Genomic DNA, 24,767 nt, shown 5'->3' with positions numbered 1-24,767 from the left:
AGACAAGATTTGGCATGGAACATTGCAATCAGAAATCAACACAGGCTGATTGATGAGGTAAATGGGTGTGGCAAACATCTAAATGGTGCGTACGAATGGTTAGCAGACATAAACAGACAAGTGAGCAAAGGACATTAATGTACGTGCAAATTGAACTCAGTTCCTTTTTTCTTTCACATCCCAAAGAAAAACCACCTGCACATGTTCGTCCAGCAGAAAAGCAATGACATTTGTTGGATGAAATGAAACAAGGTAAGAAAGTTTCCACTTTGTGCAACTGCCAAAAACAACCCATTCACAATGTTGGAATTACCAGTTTAGGGCGCATTCTTGATCACTGTTCTGGGAGGTTGATGGACACACATCAGACAAGATTCCCAGCTTGCCTATGCAATTTGTCATGGTATAAGATTTTATGTGTGTTGATACACTTACCAGGTGATAATGTTTGTCCATTGGCGTGGCAAGAGCATCTTGTTGTTTCTGTAGTTGTGGGAGTTACTGTTACTGTTGTTGCAGTTTCAGATGGAGTTGTAGTAGGCGCTGTAGTGGTGTGACATTTGCCTGTGTACTTCACAATCTCACAGCTCTTGGTACAGAGTGTAAAGTTACACAGGTCTGATTTACCTACAGAAGTCACCACTGCCTGTCCTGGAAGACAAAAGGCATGAAAATTATGTCACAGGCATCTCATGATGAGTTCTCACACAGCCACACTATTTACCTTCCTGTCAATATATAGACGACAGTGGCTGCTGTTCTTGGAACCATGAGAAAATAAACATGACTGCAATTACCATACATGAAGACGACACATTAAAATTATGGGCAAATGTCATGTATGCTCTAACTAGCTAATTTGACAGGAAAATTATTTGTGAGGATATATCGCATTCATTACACTGTTGCTAATGTCCCTGGATATGCTTCATTTACAGAAAGGTTCCAAACAGCAAAAATGCATTTGGCTGATTGTACTGACCCTAATGTAACCTAGATATAGCATCATTGCATTTCAGGCGTTTGCCCTTGAATTTGTTCGATCTGTTGCTCATCTCTGTAGTTATGCTCAAAGGAAATAAAACTGCATGAAAAAATATTGCAAGCTCTTCCTCAAAATCAGAATATGTCATCCTGCAAGGAAAAACTTGGCATTGTTTAAAAACTATGAAATCTGAAGTCAATATTGCCACTGTCCAGTAGATGTGGTAAATGGCTGAGATAAGATATAAATGGTGTGGTGTCGTCAGACAAGAAAAAAATGTCAGAAGATTAAGCAGAGCACTGAAGCTCTAGAGGAGAGTGAAAATTCTAACATTCTCCTTTCCTTTCCAAAAAAGAACCAGGACATTTAAAGCTTCGTTCAGCATTGCAGAAAGCTGAGATAATTGATGAAACAAAAAAGATGAGATCTTCCTAAAAATTATAAACAATCATATTCTGCAAGACAAGATTTGGCATGGAACATTGCAATCAGAAATCAACACAGGCTGATTGATGAGGTAAATGGGTGTGGCAAACATCTAAATGGTGCGTACGAATGGTTAGCAGACATAAACAGACAAGTGAGCAAAGGACATTAATGTACGTGCAAATTGAACTCAGTTCCTTTTTTCTTTCACATCCCAAAGAAAAACCACCTGCACATGTTCATCCAGCAGAAAAGCAATGACATTTGTTGGATGAAATGAAACAAGGTAAGAAAGTTTCCACTTTGTGCAACTGCCAAGAACAACCCATTCACAATGTTGGAATTACCAGTTTAGGGCGCATTCTTGGTCACTGTTCTGGGAGGTTGATGGAGACACACCTCAGACAAGATTCCCAGCTTGCCTATGCAATTTGTCATGGTATAAGATTTTATTTGTGTTGATACACTTACCAGGTGATAATGTTTGTCCATTGGCGTGGCAAGAGCATCTTGTTGTTTCTGTAGTTGTGGGAGTTACTGTTACTGTTGTTGCAGTTTCAGATGGAGTTGTAGTAGGCGCTGTCGTGGTGTGACATTTGCCTGTGTACTTCACAATCTCACAGCTCTTGGTACAGAGTGTAAAGTTACACAGGTCTGATTTACCTACAGAAGTCACCACTGCCTGTCCTGGAAGACAAAAGGCATGAAAATTATGTCACAGGCATCTCATGATGAGTTCTCACACAGCCACACTATTTACCTTCCTGTCAATATATAGACGACAGTGGCTGCTGTTCTTGGAACCATGAGAAAATAAACATGACTGTGCAATTACCATACATGAAGACGACACATTAAAATTATGGGCAAATGTCATGTATGCTCTAACTAGCTAATTTGACAGGAAAATTATTTGTGAGGATATATCGCATTCATTACACTGTTGCTAATGTCCCTGGATATGCTTCATTTACAGAAAGGTTCCAAACAGCAAAAATGCATTTGGCTGATTGTACTGACCCTAATGTAACCTAGATATAGCATCATTGCATTTCAGGTGTTTGCCCTCGAATTTGTTCGCTCTGTTGCTCATCTCTGTAGTTATGCTCAAAGAAACTCAAACTGCATGAAAAAACATTGCAAGATCTTCCTCAAAATCAGAATATGTCATCCTGCAAGGGAAAACTTGGCATGGTTTAAAAACTATGAAATCTGAAGTCAATATTGCCACTGTCCAATAGATGTGGTAAATGGCTGAGATAAGATATAAATGGTGTGGTGTTGTCAGACAAGAAAAAAATGTCAGAAGATTAAGCAGAGCACTGAAGCTCTAGAGGAGAGTGAAAATTCTAACATTCTCCTTTCCTTTCCAAAAAAGAACCAGGACATTTAAAGCTTCGTTCAGCATTGCAGAAAGCTGAGATAATTGATGAAACAAAAAAGATGAGATCTTCCTAAAAACTATAAACAATCATATTCTGCAAGACAAGATTTGGCATGGAACATTGCAATCAGAAATCAACACAGGCTGATTGATGAGGTAAATGGGTGTGGCAAACATCTAAAGGGTGTGTACGTATGGTTAGCAGACATAAACAGACAAGTGAGCAAAGGACATTAATGTACGTGCAAATTGAACTTAGTTCCTTTCTTCTTTCACATCCCAAAGAAACAACCACCTGCACATGTTCATCCAGCAGAAAAGCAATGACCTTTGTTGGATGAAATGAAACAAGGTAAGAAAGTTTCCACTTTGTGCAACTGCCAAAAACAACCCATTCACAATGTTGGAATTACCAGTTTAGGGCGCATTCTTGATCACTGTTCTGGGAGGTTGATGGAGACACACATCAGACAAGATTCCCAGCTTGCCTATGCAATTTGTCATGGTATAAGATTTTATGTGTGTTGATACACTTACCAGGTGATAATGTTTGTCCATTGGCGTGGCAAGAGCATCTTGTTGTTTCTGTAGTTGTGGGAGTTACTGTTACTGTTGTTGCAGTTTCAGATGGAGTTGTAGTAGGCGCTGTAGTGGTGTGACATTTGCCTGTGTACTTCACAATCTCACAGCTCTTGGTACAGAGTGTAAAGTTACACAGGTCTGATTTACCTACAGAAGTCACCACTGCCTGTCCTGGAAGACAAAAGGCATGAAAATTATGTCACAGGCATCTCATGATGAGTTCTCACACAGCCACACTATTTACCTTCCTGTCAATATATAGACGACAGTGGCTGCTGTTCTTGGAACCATGAGAAAATAAACATGACTGTGCAATTACCATACATGAAGACGACACATTAAAATTATGGGCAAATGTCATGTATGCTCTAACTAGCTAATTTGACAGGAAAATTATTTGTGAGGATATATCGTATTCATTACACTGTTGCTAATGTCCCTGGATATGCTTCATTTACAGAAAGGTTCCAAACAGCAAAAATGCATTTGGCTGATTGTACTGACCCTAATGTAACCTAGATATAGCATCATTGCATTTCAGGCGTTTGCCCTTGAATTTGTTCGATCTGTTGCTCATCTCTGTAGTTATGCTCAAAGAAAATAAAACTGCATGAAACAATATTGCAAGCTCTTCCTCAAAATCAGAATATGTCATCCTGCAAGGGAAAACTTGGCATGGTTTAAAAACTATGAAATCTGAAGTCAATATTGCCACTGTCCAGTAGATGTGGTAAATGGCTGAGATAAGATATAAATGGTGTGGTGTTGTCAGACAAGAAAAAAAATGTCAGAAGATTTAACAGAGCACTGAAGCTCTAGAGGAGAGTGAAAATTCTAACATTCTCCTTTCCTTTCCAAAAAAGAACCAGGACATTTAAAGCTTCGTTCAGCATTGCAGAAAGCTGAGATAATTGATGAAACAAAAAAGATGAGATCTTCCTAAAAATTATAAACAATCATATTCTGCAAGACAAGATTTGGCATGGAACATTGCAATCAGAAATCAACACAGGCTGATTGATGAGGTAAATGGGTGTGGCAAACATCTAAATGGTGCGTACGAATGGTTAGCAGACATAAACAGACAAGTGAGCAAAGGACATTAATGTACGTGCAAATTGAACTCAGTTCCTTTTTTCTTTCACATCCCAAAGAAAAACCACCTGCACATGTTCGTCCAGCAGAAAAGCAATGACATTTGTTGGATGAAATGAAACAAGGTAAGAAAGTTTCCACTTTGTGCAACTGCCAAGAACAACCCATTCACAATGTTGGAATTACCAGTTTAGGGCGCATTCTTGATCACTGTTCTGGGAGGTTGATGGAGACACACATCAGACAAGATTCCCAGCTTGCCTATGCAATTTGTCATGGTATAAGATTTTATTTGTGTTGATACACTTACCAGGTGATAATGTTTGTCCATTGGCGTGGCAAGAGCATCTTGTTGTTTCTGTAGTTGTGGGAGTTACTGTTACTGTTGTTGCAGTTTCAGATGGAGTTGTAGTAGGCGCTGTCGTGGTGTGACATTTGCCTGTGTACTTCACAATCTCACAGCTCTTGGTACAGAGTGTAAAGTTACACAGGTCTGATTTACCTACAGAAGTCACCACTGCCTGTCCTGGAAGACAAAAGGCATGAAAATTATGTCACAGGCATCTCATGATGAGTTCTCACACAGCCACACTATTTACCTTCCTGTCAATATATAGACGACAGTGGCTGCTGTTCTTGGAACCATGAGAAAATAAACATGACTGCAATTACCATACATGAAGACGACACATTAAAATTATGGGCAAATGTCATGTATGCTCTAACTAGCTAATTTGACAGGAAAATTATTTGTGAGGATATATCGCATTCATTACACTGTTGCTAATGTCCCTGGAGATGCTTCATTTACAGAAAGGTTCCAAACAGCAAAAATGCATTTGGCTGATTGTACTGACCCTAATGTAACCTAGATATAGCATCATTGCATTTCAGGCGTTTGCCCTTGAATTTGTTCGATCTGTTGCTCATCTCTGTAGTTATGCTCAAAGGAAATAAAACTGCATGAAAAAATATTGCAAGCTCTTCCTCAAAATCAGAATATGTCATCCTGCAAGGGAAAACTTGGCATTGTTTAAAAACTATGAAATCTGAAGTCAATATTGCCACTGTCCAGTAGATGTGGTAAATGGCTGAGATAAGATATAAATGGTGTGGTGTCGTCAGACAAGAAAAAAATGTCAGAAGATTAAGCAGAGCACTGAAGCTCTAGAGGAGAGTGAAAATTCTAACATTCTCCTTTCCTTTCCAAAAAAGAACCAGGACATTTAAAGCTTCGTTCAGCATTGCAGAAAGCTGAGATAATTGATGAAACAAAAAAGATGAGATCTTCCTAAAAATTATAAACAATCATATTCTGCAAGACAAGATTTGGCATGGAACATTGCAATCAGAAATCAACACAGGCTGATTGATGAGGTAAATGGGTGTGGCAAACATCTAAATGGTGCGTACGAATGGTTAGCAGACATAAACAGACAAGTGAGCAAAGGACATTAATGTACGTGCAAATTGAACTCAGTTCCTTTTTCTTTCACATCCCAAAGAAAAACCACCTGCACATGTTCGTCCAGCAGAAAAGCAATGACATTTGTTGGATGAAATGAAACAAGGTAAGAAAGTTTCCACTTTGTGCAACTGCCAAGAACAACCCATTCACAATGTTGGAATTACCAGTTTAGGGCGCATTCTTGGTCACTGTTCTGGGAGGTTGATGGAGACACACCTCAGACAAGATTCCCAGCTTGCCTATGCAATTTGTCATGGTATAAGATTTTATTTGTGTTGATACACTTACCAGGTGATAATGTTTGTCCATTGGCGTGGCAAGAGCATCTTGTTGTTTCTGTAGTTGTGGGAGTTACTGTTACTGTTGTTGCAGTTTCAGATGGAGTTGTAGTAGGCGCTGTCGTGGTGTGACATTTGCCTGTGTACTTCACAATCTCACAGCTCTTGGTACAGAGTGTAAAGTTACACAGGTCTGATTTACCTACAGAAGTCACCACTGCCTGTCCTGGAAGACAAAAGGCATGAAAATTATGTCACAGGCATCTCATGATGAGTTCTCACACAGCCACACTATTTACCTTCCTGTCAATATATAGACGACAGTGGCTGCTGTTCTTGGAACCATGAGAAAATAAACATGACTGTGCAATTACCATACATGAAGACGACACATTAAAATTATGGGCAAATGTCATGTATGCTCTAACTAGCTAATTTGACAGGAAAATTATTTGTGAGGATATATCGCATTCATTACACTGTTGCTAATGTCCCTGGATATGCTTCATTTACAGAAAGGTTCCAAACAGCAAAAATGCATTTGGCTGATTGTACTGACCCTAATGTAACCTAGATATAGCATCATTGCATTTCAGGCGTTTCCCCTTGAATTTGTTCGATCTGTTGCTCATCTCTGTAGTTATGCTCAAAGAAAATAAAACTGCATGAAAAAATATTGCAAGCTCTTCCTCAAAATCAGAATATGTCATCCTGCAAGGGAAACCTTGGCATGGTTTAAAAACTATGAAATCTGAAGTCAATATTGCCACTGTCCAGTAGATGTGGTAAATGGCTGAGATAAGATATAAATGGTGTGGTGTTGTCAGACAAGAACAAAATGTCAGAAGATTAAACAGAGCACTGAAGCTCTAGAGGAGAGTGAAAATTCTAACATTCTCCATTCCTTTCCAAAAAAGAACCAGGACATTTAAAGCTTCGTTCAGCATTGCAGAAAGCTGAGATAATTGATGAAACAAAAAAGATGAGATCTTCCTAAAAACTATAAACAATCATATTCTGCAAGACAAGATTTGGCATGGAACATTGCAATCAGAAATCAACACAGGCTGATTGATGAGGTAAATGGGTGTGGCAAACATCTAAATGGTGTGTACGTATGGTTGGAGACATAAAGAGACAAGTGAGCAAAGGACATTAATGTACGTGCAAATTGAACTTAGTTCCTTTCTTCTTTCACATCCCAAAGAAACAACCACCTGCACATGTTCATCCAGCAGAAAAGCAATGACCTTTGTTGGATGAAATGAAACAAGGTAAGAAAGTTTCCACTTTGTGCAACTGCCAAGAACAACCCATTCACAATGTTGGAATTACCAGTTTAGGGCGCATTCTTGATCACTGTTCTGGGAGGTTGGTGGAGACACACATCAGACAAGATTCCCAGCTTGCCTATGCAATTTGTCATGGTATAAGATTTTATTTGTGTTGATACACTTACCAGGTGATAATGTTTGTCCATTGGCGTGGCAAAAGCATCTTGTTGTTTCTGTAGTTGTGGGAGTTACTGTTACTGTTGTTGCAGTTTCAGATGGAGTTGTAGTAGGCGCTGTAGTGGTGTGACATTTGCCTGTGTACTTCACAATCTCACAGCTCTTGGTACAGAGTGTAAAGTTACACAGGTCTGATTTACCTACAGAAGTCACCACTGCCTGTCCTGGAAGACAAAAGGCATGAAAATTATGTCACAGGCATCTCATGATGAGTTCTCACACAGCCACACTATTTACCTTCCTGTCAATATATAGACGACAGTGGCTGCTGTTCTTGGAACCATGAGAAAATAAACATGACTGTGCAATTACCATACATGAAGACGACACATTAAAATTATGGGCAAATGTCATGTATGCTCTAACTAGCTAATTTGACAGGAAAATTATTTGTGAGGATATATCGCATTCATTACACTGTTGCTAATGTCCCTGGATATGCTTCATTTACAGAAAGGTTCCAAACAGCAAAAATGCATTTGGCTGATTGTACTGACCCTAATGTAACCTAGATATGGCATCATTGCATTTCAGGCGTTTGCCCTTGAATTTGTTCGATCTGTTGCTCATCTCTGTAGTTATGCTCAAAGAAAATAAAACTGCATGAAACAATATTGCAAGCTCTTCCTCAAAATCAGAATATGTCATCCTACAAGGGAAACCTTGGCATGGTTTAAAAACTATGAAATCTGAAGTCAATATTGCCACTGTCCAGTAGATGTGGTAAATGGCTGAGGTAAGATATAAATGGTGTGGTGTCGTCAGACAAGAAAAAAATGTCAGAAGATTAACAGAGCACTGAAGCTCTAGAGGAGAGTGAAAATTCTAACATTCTCCTTTCCTTTCCAAAAAAGAACCAGGACATTTAAAGCTTCGTTCAGCATTGCAGAAAGCTGAGATAATTGATGAAACAAAAAAGATGAGATCTTCCTAAAAATTATAAACAATCATATTCTGCAAGACAAGATTTGGCATGGAACATTGCAATCAGAAATCAACACAGGCTGATTGATGAGGTAAATGGGTGTGGCAAACATCTAAATGGTGCGTACGAATGGTTAGCAGACATAAACAGACAAGTGAGCAAAGGACATTAATGTACGTGCAAATTGAACTCAGTTCCTTTTTTCTTTCACATCCCAAAGAAAAACCACCTGCACATGTTCGTCCAGCAGAAAAGCAATGACATTTGTTGGATGAAATGAAACAAGGTAAGAAAGTTTCCACTTTGTGCAACTGCCAAGAACAACCCTTTCACAATGTTGGAATTACCAGTTTAGGGCGCATTCTTGATCACTGTTCTGGGAGGTTGATGGAGACACACATCAGACAAGATTCCCAGCTTGCCTATGCAATTTGTCATGGTATAAGATTTTATTTGTGTTGATACACTTACCAGGTGATAATGTTTGTCCATTGGCGTGGCAAGAGCATCTTGTTGTTTCTGTAGTTGTGGGAGTTACTGTTACTGTTGTTGCAGTTTCAGATGGAGTTGTAGTAGGCGCTGTAGTGGTGTGACATTTGCCTGTGTACTTCACAATCTCACAGCTCTTGGTACAGAGTGTAAAGTTACACAGGTCTGATTTACCTACAGAAGTCACCACTGCCTGTCCTGGAAGACAAAAGGCATGAAAATTATGTCACAGGCATCTCATGATGAATTCTCACACAGCCACACTATTTACCTTCCTGTCAATATATAGACGACAGTGGCTGCTGTTCTTGGAACCATGAGAAAATAAACATGACTGTGCAATTACCATACATGAAGACGACACATTAAAATTATGGGCAAATGTCATGTATGCTCTAACTAGCTAATTTGACAGGAAAATTATTTGTGAGGATATATCGTATTCATTACACTGTTGCTAATGTCCCTGGATATGCTTCATTTACAGAAAGGTTCCAAACAGCAAAAATGCATTTGGCTGATTGTACTGACCCTAATGTAACCTAGATATGGCATCATTGCATTTCAGCGTTTGCCCTTGAATTTGTTCGATCTGTTGCTCATCTCTGTAGTTATGCTCAAAGAAAATAAAACTGCATGAAACAATATTGCAAGCTCTTCCTCAAAATCAGAATATGTCATCCTACAAGGGAAACCTTGGCATGGTTTAAAAACTATGAAATCTGAAGTCAATATTGCCACTGTCCAGTAGATGTGGTAAATGGCTGAGGTAAGATATAAATGGTGTGGTGTTGTCAGACAAGAACAAAATGTCAGAAGATTAAACAGAGCACTGAAGCTCTAGAGGAGAGTGAAAATTCTAACATTCTCCTTTCCTTTCCAAAAAAGAACCAGGACATTTAAAGCTTCGTTCAGCATTGCAGAAAGCTGAGATAATTGATGAAACAAAAAAGATGAGATCTTCCTAAAAATTATAAACAATCATATTCTGCAAGACAAGATTTGGCATGGAACATTGCAATCAGAAATCAACACAGGCTGATTGATGAGGTAAATGGGTGTGGCAAACATCTAAATGGTGCGTACGAATGGTTAGCAGACATAAACAGACAAGTGAGCAAAGGACATTAATGTACGTGCAAATTGAACTTAGTTCCTTTTTTCTTTCACATCCCAAAGAAAAACCACCTGCACATGTTCGTCCAGCAGAAAAGCAATGACATTTGTTGGATGAAATGAAACAAGGTAAGAAAGTTTCCACTTTGTGCAACTGCCAAGAACAACCCTTTCACAATGTTGGAATTACCAGTTTAGGGCGCATTCTTGATCACTGTTCTGGGAGGTTGATGGAGACACACATCAGACAAGATTCCCAGCTTGCCTATGCAATTTGTCATGGTATAAGATTTTATTTGTGTTGATACACTTACCAGGTGATAATGTTTGTCCATTGGCGTGGCAAGAGCATCTTGTTGTTTCTGTAGTTGTGGGAGTTACTGTTACTGTTGTTGCAGTTTCAGATGGAGTTGTAGTAGGCGCTGTAGTGGTGTGACATTTGCCTGTGTACTTCACAATCTCACAGCTCTTGGTACAGAGTGTAAAGTTACACAGGTCTGATTTACCTAGAGAAGTCACCACTGCCTGTCCTGGAAGACAAAAGGCATGAAAATTATGTCACAGGCATCTCATGATGAGTTCTCACACAGCCACACTATTTACCTTCCTGTCAATATATAGACGACAGTGGCTGCTGTTCTTGGAACCATGAGAAAATAAACATGACTGTGCAATTACCATACATGAAGACGACACATTAAAATTATGGGCAAATGTCATGTATGCTCTAACTAGCTAATTTGACAGGAAAATTATTTGTGAGGATATATCGCATTCATTACACTGTTGCTAATGTCCCTGGATATGCTTCATTTACAGAAAGGTTCCAAACAGCAAAAATGCATTTGGCTGATTGTACTGACCCTAATGTAACCTAGATATAGCATCATTGCATTTCAGGCGTTTGCCCTTGAATTTGTTCGATCTGTTGCTCATCTCTGTAGTTATGCTCAAAGAAAATAAAACTGCATGAAAAAATATTGCAAGCTCTTCCTCAAAATCAGAATATGTCATCCTGCAAGGGAAAACTTGGCATGGTTTAAAAACTATGAAATCTGAAGTCAATATTGCCACTGTCCAGTAGATGTGGTAAATGGCTGAGATAAGATATAAATGGTGTGGTGTCGTCAGACAAGAACAAAATGTCAGAAGATTAAACAGAGCACTGAAGCTCTAGAGGAGAGTGAAAATTCTAACATTCTCCTTCCCTTTCCAAAAAAGAACCAGGACATTTAAAGCTTCGTTCAGCATTGCAGAAAGCTGAGATAATTGATGAAACAAAAAAGATGAGATCTTCCTAAAAATTATAAACAATCATATTCTGCAAGACAAGATTTGGCATGGAACATTGCAATCAGAAATCAACACAGGCTGATTGATGAGGTAAATGGGTGTGGCAAACATCTAAATGGTGCGTACGAATGGTTAGCAGACATAAACAGACAAGTGAGCAAAGGACATTAATGTACGTGCAAATTGAACTCAGTTCCTTTTTTCTTTCACATCCCAAAGAAAAACCACCTGCACATGTTCGTCCAGCAGAAAAGCAATGACATTTGTTGGATGAAATGAAACAAGGTAAGAAAGTTTCCACTTTGTGCAACTGCCAAGAACAACCCATTCACAATGTTGGAATTACCAGTTTAGGGCGCATTCTTGATCACTGTTCTGGGAGGTTGATGGAGACACACATCAGACAAGATTCCCAGCTTGCCTATGCAATTTGTCATGGTATAAGATTTTATTTGTGTTGATACACTTACCAGGTGATAATGTTTGTCCATTGGCGTGGCAAGAGCATCTTGTTGTTTCTGTAGTTGTGGGAGTTACTGTTACTGTTGTTGCAGTTTCAGATGGAGTTGTAGTAGGCGCTGTAGTGGTGTGACATTTGCCTGTGTACTTCACAATCTCACAGCTCTTGGTACAGAGTGTAAAGTTACACAGGTCTGATTTACCTACAGAAGTCACCACTGCCTGTCCTGGAAGACAAAAGGCATGAAAATTATGTCACAGGCATCTCATGATGAGTTCTCACACAGCCACACTATTTACCTTCCTGTCAATATATAGACGACAGTGGCTGCTGTTCTTGGAACCATGAGAAAATAAACATGACTGTGCAATTACCATACATGAAGACGACACATTAAAATTATGGGCAAATGTCATGTATGCTCTAACTAGCTATTTTGACAGGAAAATTATTTGTGAGGATATATCGCATTCATTACACTGTTGCTAATGTCCCTGGATATGCTTCATTTACAGAAAGGTTCCAAACAGCAAAAATGCATTTGGCTGATTGTACTGACCCTAATGTAACCTAGATATAGCATCATTGCATTTCAGGCGTTTGCCCTCGCTCTGTTGCTCATCTCTGTAGTTATGCTCAAAGAAATTCAAACTGCATGAAAAAATATTGCAAGCTCTTCCTCAAAATCAGAATATGTCATCCTGCAAGGGAAAACTTGGCATGGTTTAAAAACTATGAAATCTGAAGTCAATATTGCCACAGTCGAATAGATGGGGTAAATGGCTGAGATAAATGATATCTATATAAAATATAAATGGTGTGGTGTCGTCAGACAAGAAAAAAATGTCAGAAGATTAAGCAAAGCACTGAAGCTCTAGAGGAGAGTGAAAATTCTAACATTCTCCTTTCCTTTCCAAAAAAGAACCAGGACATTTAAAGCTTCGTTCAGCATTGCAGAAAGCTGAGATAATTGATGAAACAAAAAAGATGAGATCTTCCTAAAAACTATAAACAATCATATTCTGCAAGACAAGATTTGGCATGGAACATTGCAATCAGAAATCAACACAGGCTGATTGATGAGGTAAATGGGTGTGGCAAACATCTCAATGGTGCGTACGAATGGTTAGCAGACATAAACAGACAAATGAGCAAAGGACATTAATGTACGTGCAAATTGAACTTAGTTCCTTTCTTCTTTCACATCCCAAATGAACAACTACCTGCACATGTTCGTCCAGCAGAAAAGCAATGACATTTGTTGGATGAAATGAAACAAGGCAAGAAAGTTTCCACTTTCTGCAACTGCCAAGAACAAACCCATTCACAATGTTGGAATTACCAGTTTAGGGCGCATTCTTGATCACTGTTCTGGGAGGTTGATGGAGACACACATCAGACAAGATTCCCAGCTTGCCTATGCAATTTGTCATGGTACAAGATTTTATTTGTGTTGATACACTTACCAGGTGATAATGTTTGTCCATTGGCGTTGCAAGAGCATCTTGTTGTTTCTGTAGTTGTGGGAGTTACTGTTACTGTTGTTGCAGTTTCAGATGGAGTTGTAGTAGGCGCTGTAGTGGTGTGACATTTGCCTGTGTACTTCACAATCTCACAGCTCTTGGTACAGAGTGTAAAGTTACACAGGTCTGATTTACCTACAGAAGTCACCACTGCCTGTCCTGGAAGACAAAAGGCATGAAAATTATGTCACAGGCATCTCATGATGAGTTCTCACACAGCCACACTATTTACCTTCCTGTCAATATATAGACGACAGTGGCTGCTGTTCTTGGAACCATGAGAAAATAAACATGACTGTGCAATTACCATACATGAAGACGACACATTAAAATTATGGGCAAATGTCATGTATGCTCTAACTAGCTAATTTGACAGGAAAATTATTTGTGAGGATATATCGCATTCATTACACTGTTGCTAATGTCCCTGGAGATGCTTCATTTACAGAAAGGTTCCAAACAGCAAAATGCATTTGGCTGATTGTACTGACCCTAATGTAACCTAGATATAGCATCATTGCATTTCAGGCGTTTGCCCTTGAATTTGTTCGATCTGTTGCTCATCTCTGTAGTTATGCTCAAAGAAAATAAAACTGCATGAAAAAATATTGCAAGCTCTTCCTCAAAATCAGAATATGTCATCCTGCAAGGGAAACCTTGGCATTGTTTAAAAACTATGAAATCTGAAGTCAATATTGCCACTGTCCAGTAGATGTGGAAATGGCTGAGAAAAGATATAAATGGTGTGGTGTCGTCAGACAAGAAAAAAATGTCAGAAGATTAAGCAGAGCACTGAAGCTCTAGAGGAGAGTGAAAATTCTAACATTCTCCTTTCCTTTCCAAAAAAGAACCAGGACATTTAAAGCTTCGTTCAGCATTGCAGAAAGCTGAGATAATTGATGAAACAAAAAAGATGAGATCTTCCTAAAAACTATAAACAATCATATTCTGCAAGACAAGATTTGGCATGGAACATTGCAATCAAAAATCAACACAGGCTGATTGATGAGGTAAATGGGTGTGGCAAACATCTAAATGGTGCGTACGAATGGTTAGCAAATATAAACAGACAAGTGAGCAAAGGACATTAATGTACGTGCAAATTGAATTTAGTTCCTTTCTTCTTTCACATCCCAAAGAAACAACCACCTGCACGTGTTTGTCCAGCAGAAAAGCAATGACATTTGTTGGATGAAATGAAACAAGGCAAGAAAGTTTCCACTTTCTGCAACTGCCAAGAACAACCCATTCACAATGTTGGAATTACCAGTTTAGGGTGCATTCTTGATCACTGTTCTGGGAGGTTGATGAAGACACACCTCAGACAAGATTCCCAGCTTGCCTATGCAATTTGTCATGGTAAACGATTTCATTGATGTTGAGACACTTACCAGGTGATAATGTTTGTCCATTGGCGTGGCAAGAGCATCTTGTTGTTTCTGTAGTTGTGGGAGTTACTGTTACTGTTGTTGCAGTTTCAGATGGAGTTGTAGTAGGCGCTGTAGTGGTGTGACATTTGCCTGTGTACTTCACAATCTCACAGCTCTTGGTACAGAGTGTAAAGTTACACAGGTCTGATTTACCTACAGAAGTCACCACTGCCTGTCCTGGAAGACAAAAGTCATGAAAAGTATGTCACAGGCATCTCATGATGAGTTCTCACACAGCCACACTAGTTACCTTCCTGTCAATATATAGACGACAGTGGCTGCTGTTCTTGGAACCATGAGAAAATAAACATGACTGTGCAATTACCATACATGAAGACGGCACATTTAAATTGTGGGCAAATGTCATGTATGCTCTAACCAGCTATTTGGACAGGAAAATTATTTGTGAGGATATATCGCATTCATTACACTGTTGCTAATGTCCCTGGATATGCTTCATTTACAGAAAGGTTCCAAACAGCAAAAATGCATTTGGCTGATTGTACTGATCCTAACGTAACCTAGATATGGCATCATTGCATTTCAGGTGTTTGCCCTCGAATTTGTTCGCTCTGTTGCTCATCTCTGTAGTTATGCTAAAAAAAAATTCAAACTGCATAAAAAAAATTGCAAGCTCTTCCACAAAATCAGAATATGTCATCCTGCAAGGGAAAACTTGGCATGGTTTAAAAACTATGAAATCTGAAGTCAATATTGCCACTGTCCAATACATGTGGTAAATGGCTGAGATAAAATATAAATGGTGTGGTGTCGTCAGACAAGAAAAAAATGTCAGAAGATTAAGCAAAGCACTGAAGCTCTAGAGGAGAGTGAAAATTCTAACATTCTCCTTTCCTTTCCAAAAAAGAACCAGGACATTTAAAGCTTCGTTCAGCATTGCAGAAAGCTGAGATAATTGATGAAACAAAAAAGATGAGATCTTCCTAAAAATTATAAACAATCCTATTCTGCAAGACAAGATTTGGCATGGAACATTGCAATCAGAAATCAACACAGGCTGATTGATGAGGTAAACGGGTGTGGCAAACATCTAAATGGTGCGTACAAATGGTTAGCAAATATAAACAGACAAGTGAGCAAAGGACATTAATGTACGTGCAAATTGAACTTAGTTCCTTTCTTCTTTCACATCCCAAAGAAACAACCACCTGCACGTGTTTGTCCAGCAGAAAAGCAATGACATTTGTTGGATGAAATGAAACAAGGTAAGAAAGTTTCCACTTTCTGCAACTGCCAAGAACAACCCATTCACAATGTTGGAATTACCAGTTTAGGGCGCATTCTTGATCACTGTTCTGGGAGGTTGATGGAGACACACATCAGACAAGATTCCCAGCTTGCCTATGCAATTTGTCATGGTACACGATTTCATTGATGTTGAGACACTTACCAGGTGATAATGTTTGTCCATTGGCGTGGCAAGAGCATCTTGTTGTTTCTGTAGTTGTGGGAGTTACTGTTACTGTAGTTGCAGTTTCGGATGGAGTTGTAGTAGGCACTGTAGTGGTGTGACATTTGCCTGTGTACTTCACAAACTCACAGCTCTTGGTACAGAGCGTAAAGTTACACAGGTCTGAATTACCTACAGAAGTCACCACTGCCTGTCCTGGAAGACAAAAATCATGAAAATGATGTTCCAGGCATCTCACGACAGCTTGTCAATCTGCCACTGTATTGATCTTTGTTTCAATATAGTCACGACAGTGGCTCCTCTTCTGAAACTACGTGTTTTTGTTTTGGAATGGACAAGTATATTTTAACTAGCATTCTTCGCTGACCAATGATTAATCAGAACCTATCACATTCACTACGTTGGAATTGCCAAACGAGTATCCATCAGAGATAACATGGACTCAGCTCAGAGATTTGCACTGACTTCATTGACCATGCTGTCTCTCCACACAGGTTGGCAGACCACCTGCTGAATTTTTCCAGCAAATTCACTGTTGTTTTCTGATTTCAAGCATCCACAGTCAAGGGGGCTTTCTCCCATTCCCAGACTTCTTGTGTAACTCAACATGATACCAGTTTTCATTTCACCTGGTGCACTTACCAGGTGATAATGTTTGTCCGTTGGCGTGGCAAGAGCATCTTGTTGTTTCTGTAGTTGTGGGAGTTACTGTTACTGTTGTTGCAGTTTCAGATGGAGTTGTAGTAGGCGCTGTAGTGGTGTGACATTTGCCTGTGTACTTCACAATCTCACAGCTCTTGGTACAGAGTGTAAAGTTACACAGGTCTGATTTACCTACAGAAGTCACCACTGCCTGTCCTGGAAGACAAAAGTCATGAAAATTATGTCACAGGCATCTCATGATGAGTTCTCACACAGCCACACTATTTACCTTCCTGTCAATATATAGACGACAGTGGCTGCTGTTCTTGGAACCATGAGAAAATAAACATGACTGTGCAATTACCATACATGAAGACGACACATTTAAATTATGGGCAAATGTCATGTATGCTCTAACTAGCTATTTGGACAGGAAAATTATTTGTGAGGATATATCGCATTCATTACACTGTTGCTAATGTCCCTGGATATGCTTCATTTACAGAAAGGTTCCAAACAGCAAAAATGCATTTGGCTGATTGTACTGACCCTAATGTAACCTAGATATAGCATCATTGCATTTCAGGTGTTTGCCCTTGAATTTGTTCGATCTGTTGCTCATCTCTGTAGTTATGCTCAAAGAAAATAAAACTGCATGAAAAAATATTGCAAGCTCTTCCTCAAAATCAGAATATGTCATCCTGCAAGGGAAAACTTGGCATGGTTTAAAAACTATGAAATCTGAAGTCAATATTGCCACTGTCCAGTAGATGTGGTAAATGGCTGAGATAAGATATAAATGGTGTGGTGTCGTCAGACAAGAACAAAATGTCAGAAGATTAAACAGAGCACTGAAGCTCTAGAGGAGAGTGAAAATTCTAACATTCTCCTTTCCTTTCCAAAAAAGAACCAGGACATTTAAAGCTTCGTTCAGCATTGCAGAAAGCTGAGATAATTGATGAAACAAAAAAGATGAGATCTTCCTAAAAATGATAAACAATCATATTCTGCAAGACAAGATTTGGCATGGAACATTGCAATCAGAAATCAACACAGGCTGATTGATGAGGTAAATGGGTGTGGCAAACATCTAAATGGTGCGTACGAATGGTTAGCAGACATAAACAGACAAGTGAGCAAAGGACATTAATGTACGTGCAAATTGAACTCAGTTCCTTTTTTCTTTCACATCCCAAAGAAAAACCACCTGCACATGTTCGTCCAGCAGAAAAGCAATGACATTTGTTGGATGAAATGAAACAAGGTAAGAAAGTTTCCACTTTCTGCAACTGCCAAGAACAACCCATTCACAATGTTGGAATTACCAGTTTAGGGCGCATTCTTGATCACTGTTCTGGGAGGTTGATGGAGACACACATCAGACAAGATTCCCAGCTTGCCTATGCAATTTGTCATGGTATAAGATTTTATTTGTGTTGATACACTTACCAGGTGATAATGTTTGTCCATTGGCGTGGCAAGAGCATCTTGTTGTTTCTGTAGTTGTGGGAGTTACTGTTACTGTTGTTGCAGTTTCAGATGGAGTTGTAGTAGGCGCTGTAGTGGTGTGACATTTGCCTGTGTACTTCACAATCTCACAGCTCTTGGTACAGAGTGTAAAGTTACACAGGTCTGATTTACCTACAGAAGTCACCACTGCCTGTCCTGGAAGACAAAAGGCATGAAAATTATGTCACAGGCATCTCATGATGAGTTCTCACACAGCCACACTATTTACCTTCCTGTCAATATATAGACGACAGTGGCTGCTGTTCTTGGAACCATGAGAAAATAAACATGACTGTGCAATTACCATACATGAAGACGACACATTAAAATTATGGGCAAATGTCATGTATGCTCTAACTAGCTAATTTGACAGGAAAATTATTTGTGAGGATATATCGCATTCATTACACTGTTGCTAATGTCCCTGGATATGCTTCATTTACAGAAAGGTTCCAAACAGCAAAAATTCATTTGGCTGATTTTACTGACCCTAATGTAACCTAGATATGGCATCATTGCATTTCAGGCGTTTGCCCTTGAATTTGTTCGATCTGTTGCTCATCTCTGTAGTCATCTCAAAGAAAATAAAACTGCATGAAAAAATATTGCAAGCTCTTCCTCAAAATCAGAATATGTCATCCTGCACGGGAAACCTTGGCATGGTTTAAAAACTATGAAATCTGAAGTCAATATTGCCACTGTCCAGTAGATGTGGTAAATGGCTGAGATAAGATATAAATGGTGTGGTGTCGTCAGACAAGAACAAAATGTCAGAAGATTAAACAGAGCACTGAAGCTCTAGAGGAGAGTGAAAATTCTAACATTCTCCTTTCCTTTCCAAAAAAGAACCAGGACATTTAAAGCTTCGTTCAGCATTGCAGAAAGCTGAGATAATTGATGAAACAAAAAAGATGAGATCTTCCTAAAAATTATAAACAATCATATTCTGCAAGACAAGATTTGGCATGGAACATTGCAATCAGAAATCAACACAGGCTGATTGATGAGGTAAATGGGTGTGGCAAACATCTAAATGGTGTGTACGTATGGTTAGCAAATATAAACAGACAAATGAGCAAAGGACATTAATGTACGTGCAAATTGAACTTAGTTCCTTTCTTCTTTCACATCCCAAAGAAACAACCACCTGCACATGTTCATCCAGCAGAAAAGCAATGACATTTGTTGGATGAAATGAAACAAGGTAAGAAAGTTTCCACTTTCTGCAACTGCCAAGAACAACCCATTCACAATGTTGGAATTACCAGTTTAGGGCGCATTCTTGATCATTGTTCTGGGAGGTTGATGGAGACACACATCAGACAAGATTCCCAGCTTGCCTATGCAATTTGTCATGGTATAAGATTTTATTTGTGTTGATACACTTACCAGGTGATAATGTTTGTCCATTGGCGTGGCAAGAGCATCTTGTTGTTTCTGTAGTTGTGGGAGTTACTGTTACTGTTGTTGCAGTTTCAGATGGAGTTGTAGTAGGCGCTGTAGTGGTGTGACATTTGCCTGTGTACTTCACAATCTCACAGCTCTTGGTACAGAGTGTAAAGTTACACAGGTCTGATTTACCTACAGAAGTCACCACTGCCTGTCCTGGAAGACAAAAGGCATGAAAATTATGTCACAGGCATCTCATGATGAGTTCTCACACAGCCACACTATTTACCTTCCTGTCGATATATAGACGACAGTGGCTGCTGTTCTTGGAACCATGAGAAAATAAACATGACTGTGCAATTACCATACATGAAGACGACACATTAAAATTATGGGCAAATGTCATGTATGCTCTAACTAGGTAATTTGACAGGAAAATTATTTGTGAGGATATATCGCATTCATTACACTGTTGCTAATGTCCCAGGATATGCTTCATTTACAGAAAAGTTCCAAACAGCAAAAATGCATTTGGCTGATTGTACTGATCCTAATGTAACCTAGATATGGCATCATTGCATTTCAGGTGTTTGCCCTCGCTCTGTTGCTCATCTCTGAAGTGAAGCTCAAAGAAATTCAAACTGCATGAAAAAATATTGCAAGCCCTTCCTCAAAATCAGAATATGTCATCCTGGAAGGGAAAACGTGGCATGGTTTAAAAACTATGAAATCTGAAGTCAATATTGCCACAGTCGAATAGATGGGGTAAATGGCTGAGATAAATGATATATATATAAAATATAAATGGTGTGGTGTCGTCAGACAAGAAAAAAATGTCAGAAGATTAAGCAAAGCACTGAAGTTCCAGAGGAGAGTGAAAATTCAAACATTCTCCTTTCCTTTCCAAAAAAGAACCAGGACATTTGAAGCTTCGTTCAGCATTGCAGAAAGCTGAGATAATTGATGAAACAAAAAAGATGAGATCTTCCTAAAAACTATAAACAATCATATTCTGCAAGACAAGATTTGGCATGGAACATTGCAATCAGAAATCAACACAGGCTGATTGATGAGGTAAATGGGTGTGGCAAACATCTAAATGGTGCGTACGAATGGTTAGCAAATATAAACAGACAAGTGAGCAAAGGACATTAATGTACGTGCAAATTGAATTTAGTTCCTTTCTTCTTTCACATCCCAAAGAAACAACCACCTGCACGTGTTTGTCCAGCAGAAAAGCAATGACATTTGTTGGATGAAATGAAACAAGGCAAGAAAGTTTCCACTTTCTGCAACTGCCAAGAACAACCCATTCACAATGTTGGAATTACCAGTTTAGGGTGCATTCTTGATCACTGTTCTGGGAGGTTGATGGAGACACACCTCAGGCAAGATTCCCAGCTTGCCTATGCAATTTGTCATGGTAAACGATTTCATTGATGTTGAGACACTTACCAGGTGATAATGTTTGTCCATTGGCGTGGCAAGAGCATCTTGTTGTTTCTGTAGTTGTGGGAGTTACTGTTACTGTTGTTGCAGTTTCAGATGGAGTTGTAGTAGGCGCTGTAGTGGTGTGACATTTGCCTGTGTACTTCACAATCTCACAGCTCTTGGTACAGAGTGTAAAGTTACACAGGTCTGATTTACCTACAGAAGTCACCACTGCCTGTCCTGGAAGACAAAAGTCATGAAAAGTATGTCACAGGCATCTCATGATGAGTTCTCACACAGCCACACTAGTTACCTTCCTGTCAATATATAGACGACAGTGGCTGCTGTTCTTGGAACCATGAGAAAATAAACATGACTGTGCAATTACCATACATGAAGACGGCACATTTAAATTGTGGGCAAATGTCATGTATGCTCTAACCAGCTATTTGGACAGGAAAATTATTTGTGAGGATATATCGCATTCATTACACTGTTGCTAATGTCCCTGGATATGCTTCATTTACAGAAAGGTTCCAAACAGCAAAAATGCATTTGGCTGATTGTACTGATCCTAACGTAACCTAGATATGGCATCATTGCATTTCAGGTGTTTGCCCTCGAATTTGTTCGCTCTGTTGCTCATCTCTGTAGTTATGCTAAAAAAAAATTCAAACTGCATAAAAAAAATTGCAAGCTCTTCCACAAAATCAGAATATGTCATCCTGCAAGGGAAAACTTGGCATGGTTTAAAAACTATGAAATCTGAAGTCAATATTGCCACTGTCCAGTAGATGTGGTAAATGGCTGAGATAAGATATAAATGGTGTGGTGTCGTCAGACAAGAACAAAATGTCAGAAGATTAAACAGAGCACTGAAGCTCTAGAGGAGAGTGAAAATTCTAACATTCTCCTTTCCTTTCCAAAAAAGAACCAGGACATTTAAAGCTTCGTTCAGCATTGCAGAAAGCTGAGATAATTGTTGAAACAAAAAAGATGAGATCTTCCTAAAAATTATAAACAATCCTATTCTGCAAGACAAGATTTGGCATGGAACATTGCAATCAGAAATCAACACAGGCTGATTGATGAGGTAAACGGGTGTGGCAAACATCTAAATGGTGCGTACAAATGGTTAGCAAATATAAACAGACAAGTGAGCAAAGGACATTAATGTACGTGCAAATTGAACTTAGTTCCTTTCTTCTTTCACATCCCAAAGAAACAACCACCTGCACGTGTTTGTCCAGCAGAAAAGCAATGACATTTGTTGGATGAAATGAAACAAGGTAAGAAAGTTTCCACTTTCTGCAACTGCCAAGAACAACCCATTCACAATGTTGGAATTACCAGTTTAGGGCGCATTCTTGATCACTGTTCTGGGAGGTTGATGGAGACACACATCAGACAAGATTCCCAGCTTGCCTATGCAATTTGTCATGGTACACGATTTCATTGATGTTGAGACACTTACCAGGTGATAATGTTTGTCCATTGGCGTGGCAAGAGCATCTTGTTGTTTCTGTAGTTGTGGGAGTTACTGTTACTGTAGTTGCAGTTTCGGATGGAGTTGTAGTAGGCACTGTAGTGGTGTGACATTTGCCTGTGTACTTCACAATCTCACAGCTCTTGGTACAGAGCGTAAAGTTACACAGGTCTGAATTACCTACAGAAGTCACCACTGCCTGTCCTGGAAGACAAAAATCATGAAAATGATGTTCCAGGCATCTCACGACAGCTTGTCAATCTGCCACTGTATTGATCTTTGTTTCAATATAGTCACGACAGTGGCTCCTCTTCTGAAACTACGTGTTCTTGTTTTGGAATGGACAAGTATATTTTAACTAGCATTCTTCGCTGACCAATGATTAATCAGAACCTATCACATTCACTACGTTGGAATTGCCAAATGAGTATCCATCAGAGATAACATGGACTCAGCTCAGAGATTTGCACTGACTTCATTGACCCTGCTGTCTCTCCACACAGGTTGGCAGACCACCTGCTGAATTTTTCCAGCAAATTCACTGTTGTTTTCTGATTTCAAGCATCCACAGTCAAGGGGGCTTTCTCCCATTCCCAGACTTCTTGTGTAACTCAACATGATACCAGTTTTCATTTCACCTGGTGCACTTACCAGGTGATAATGTTTGTCCGTTGGCGTGGCAAGAGCATCTTGTTGTTTCTGTAGTTGTGGGAGTTACTGTTACTGTTGTTGCAGTTTCAGATGGAGTTGTAGTAGGCGCTGTAGTGGTGTGACATTTGCCTGTGTACTTCACAATCTCACAGCTCTTGGTACAGAGTGTAAAGTTACACAGGTCTGATTTACCTACAGAAGTCACCACTGCCTGTCCTGGAAGACAAAAGGCATGAAAATTATGTCACAGGCATCTCATGATGAGTTCTCACACAGCCACACTATTTACCTTCCTGTCAATATATAGACGACAGTGGCTGCTGTTCTTGGAACCATGAGAAAATAAACATGACTGTGCAATTACCATACATGAAGACGACACATTAAAATTATGGGCAAATGTCATGTATGCTCTAACTAGCTAATTTGACAGGAAAATTATTTGTGAGGATATATCGCATTCATTACACTGTTGCTAATGTCCCTGGATATGCTTCATTTACAGAAAGGTTCCAAACAGCAAAAATGCATTTGGCTGATTTTACTGATCCTAATGTAACCTAGATATGGCATCATTGCATTTCAGGCGTTTGCCCTTGAATTTGTTCGATCTGTTGCTCATCTCTGTAGTTATGCTCAAAGAAAATAAAACTGCATGAAAAAATATTGCAAGCTCTTCCTCAAAATCAGAATATGTCATCCTGCACGGGAAACCTTGGCATGGTTTAAAAACTATGAAATCTGAAGTCAATATTGCCACTGTCCAGTAGATGTGGTAAATGGCTGAGATAAGATATAAATGGTGTGGTGTCGTCAGACAAGAACAAAATGTCAGAAGATTAAACAGAGCACTGAAGCTCTAGAGGAGAGTGAAAATTCTAACATTCTCCTTTCCTTTCCAAAAAAGAACCAGGACATTTAAAGCTTCGTTCAGCATTGCAGAAAGCTGAGATAATTGATGAAACAAAAAAGATGAGATCTTCCTAAAAATTATAAACAATCATATTCTGCAAGACAAGATTTGGCATGGAACATTGCAATCAGAAATCAACACAGGCTGATTGATGAGGTAAATGGGTGTGGCAAACATCTAAATGGTGTGTACGTATGGTTAGCAAATATAAACAGACAAATGAGCAAAGGACATTAATGTACGTGCAAATTGAACTTAGTTCCTTTCTTCTTTCACATCCCAAAGAAACAACCACCTGCACATGTTCATCCAGCAGAAAAGCAATGACCTTTGTTGGATGAAATGAAAC

General features: G+C 39.2%; 1 protein-coding gene across 1 annotated transcript in view; it reads right to left on the bottom strand.

Annotated features, from left to right (window-relative positions):
• LOC132824528 (mucin-2-like) overlaps positions 1-24,767 on the bottom strand; it is a 167,966-nt gene that overhangs the window by 28,013 nt on the left and 115,186 nt on the right. Inside the window, exons 61-78 of the mRNA XM_060839164.1 lie at positions 23,506-23,721; positions 22,843-23,058; positions 21,393-21,608; positions 19,938-20,153; positions 18,489-18,704; positions 17,040-17,255; positions 16,377-16,592; positions 14,927-15,142; positions 13,479-13,694; positions 12,023-12,238; positions 10,574-10,789; positions 9,126-9,341; positions 7,678-7,893; positions 6,229-6,444; positions 4,783-4,998; positions 3,333-3,548; positions 1,883-2,098; positions 436-651 (exon numbers count right to left, since the gene is read on the bottom strand). Coding sequence (XP_060695147.1) covers positions 436-651; positions 1,883-2,098; positions 3,333-3,548; positions 4,783-4,998; positions 6,229-6,444; positions 7,678-7,893; positions 9,126-9,341; positions 10,574-10,789; positions 12,023-12,238; positions 13,479-13,694; positions 14,927-15,142; positions 16,377-16,592; positions 17,040-17,255; positions 18,489-18,704; positions 19,938-20,153; positions 21,393-21,608; positions 22,843-23,058; positions 23,506-23,721 — 3,888 coding nt within the window. The remainder of the gene's footprint in view (positions 1-435; positions 652-1,882; positions 2,099-3,332; positions 3,549-4,782; positions 4,999-6,228; positions 6,445-7,677; positions 7,894-9,125; positions 9,342-10,573; positions 10,790-12,022; positions 12,239-13,478; positions 13,695-14,926; positions 15,143-16,376; positions 16,593-17,039; positions 17,256-18,488; positions 18,705-19,937; positions 20,154-21,392; positions 21,609-22,842; positions 23,059-23,505; positions 23,722-24,767) is intronic.

The sequence above is a fragment of the Hemiscyllium ocellatum genome, chromosome 18, assembly GCF_020745735.1.
Source record: "Hemiscyllium ocellatum isolate sHemOce1 chromosome 18, sHemOce1.pat.X.cur, whole genome shotgun sequence".
Taxonomy (NCBI): Eukaryota; Metazoa; Chordata; class Chondrichthyes; order Orectolobiformes; family Hemiscylliidae; genus Hemiscyllium; species Hemiscyllium ocellatum.
This window is presented reverse-complemented; position numbering and strand designations above follow the sequence as displayed.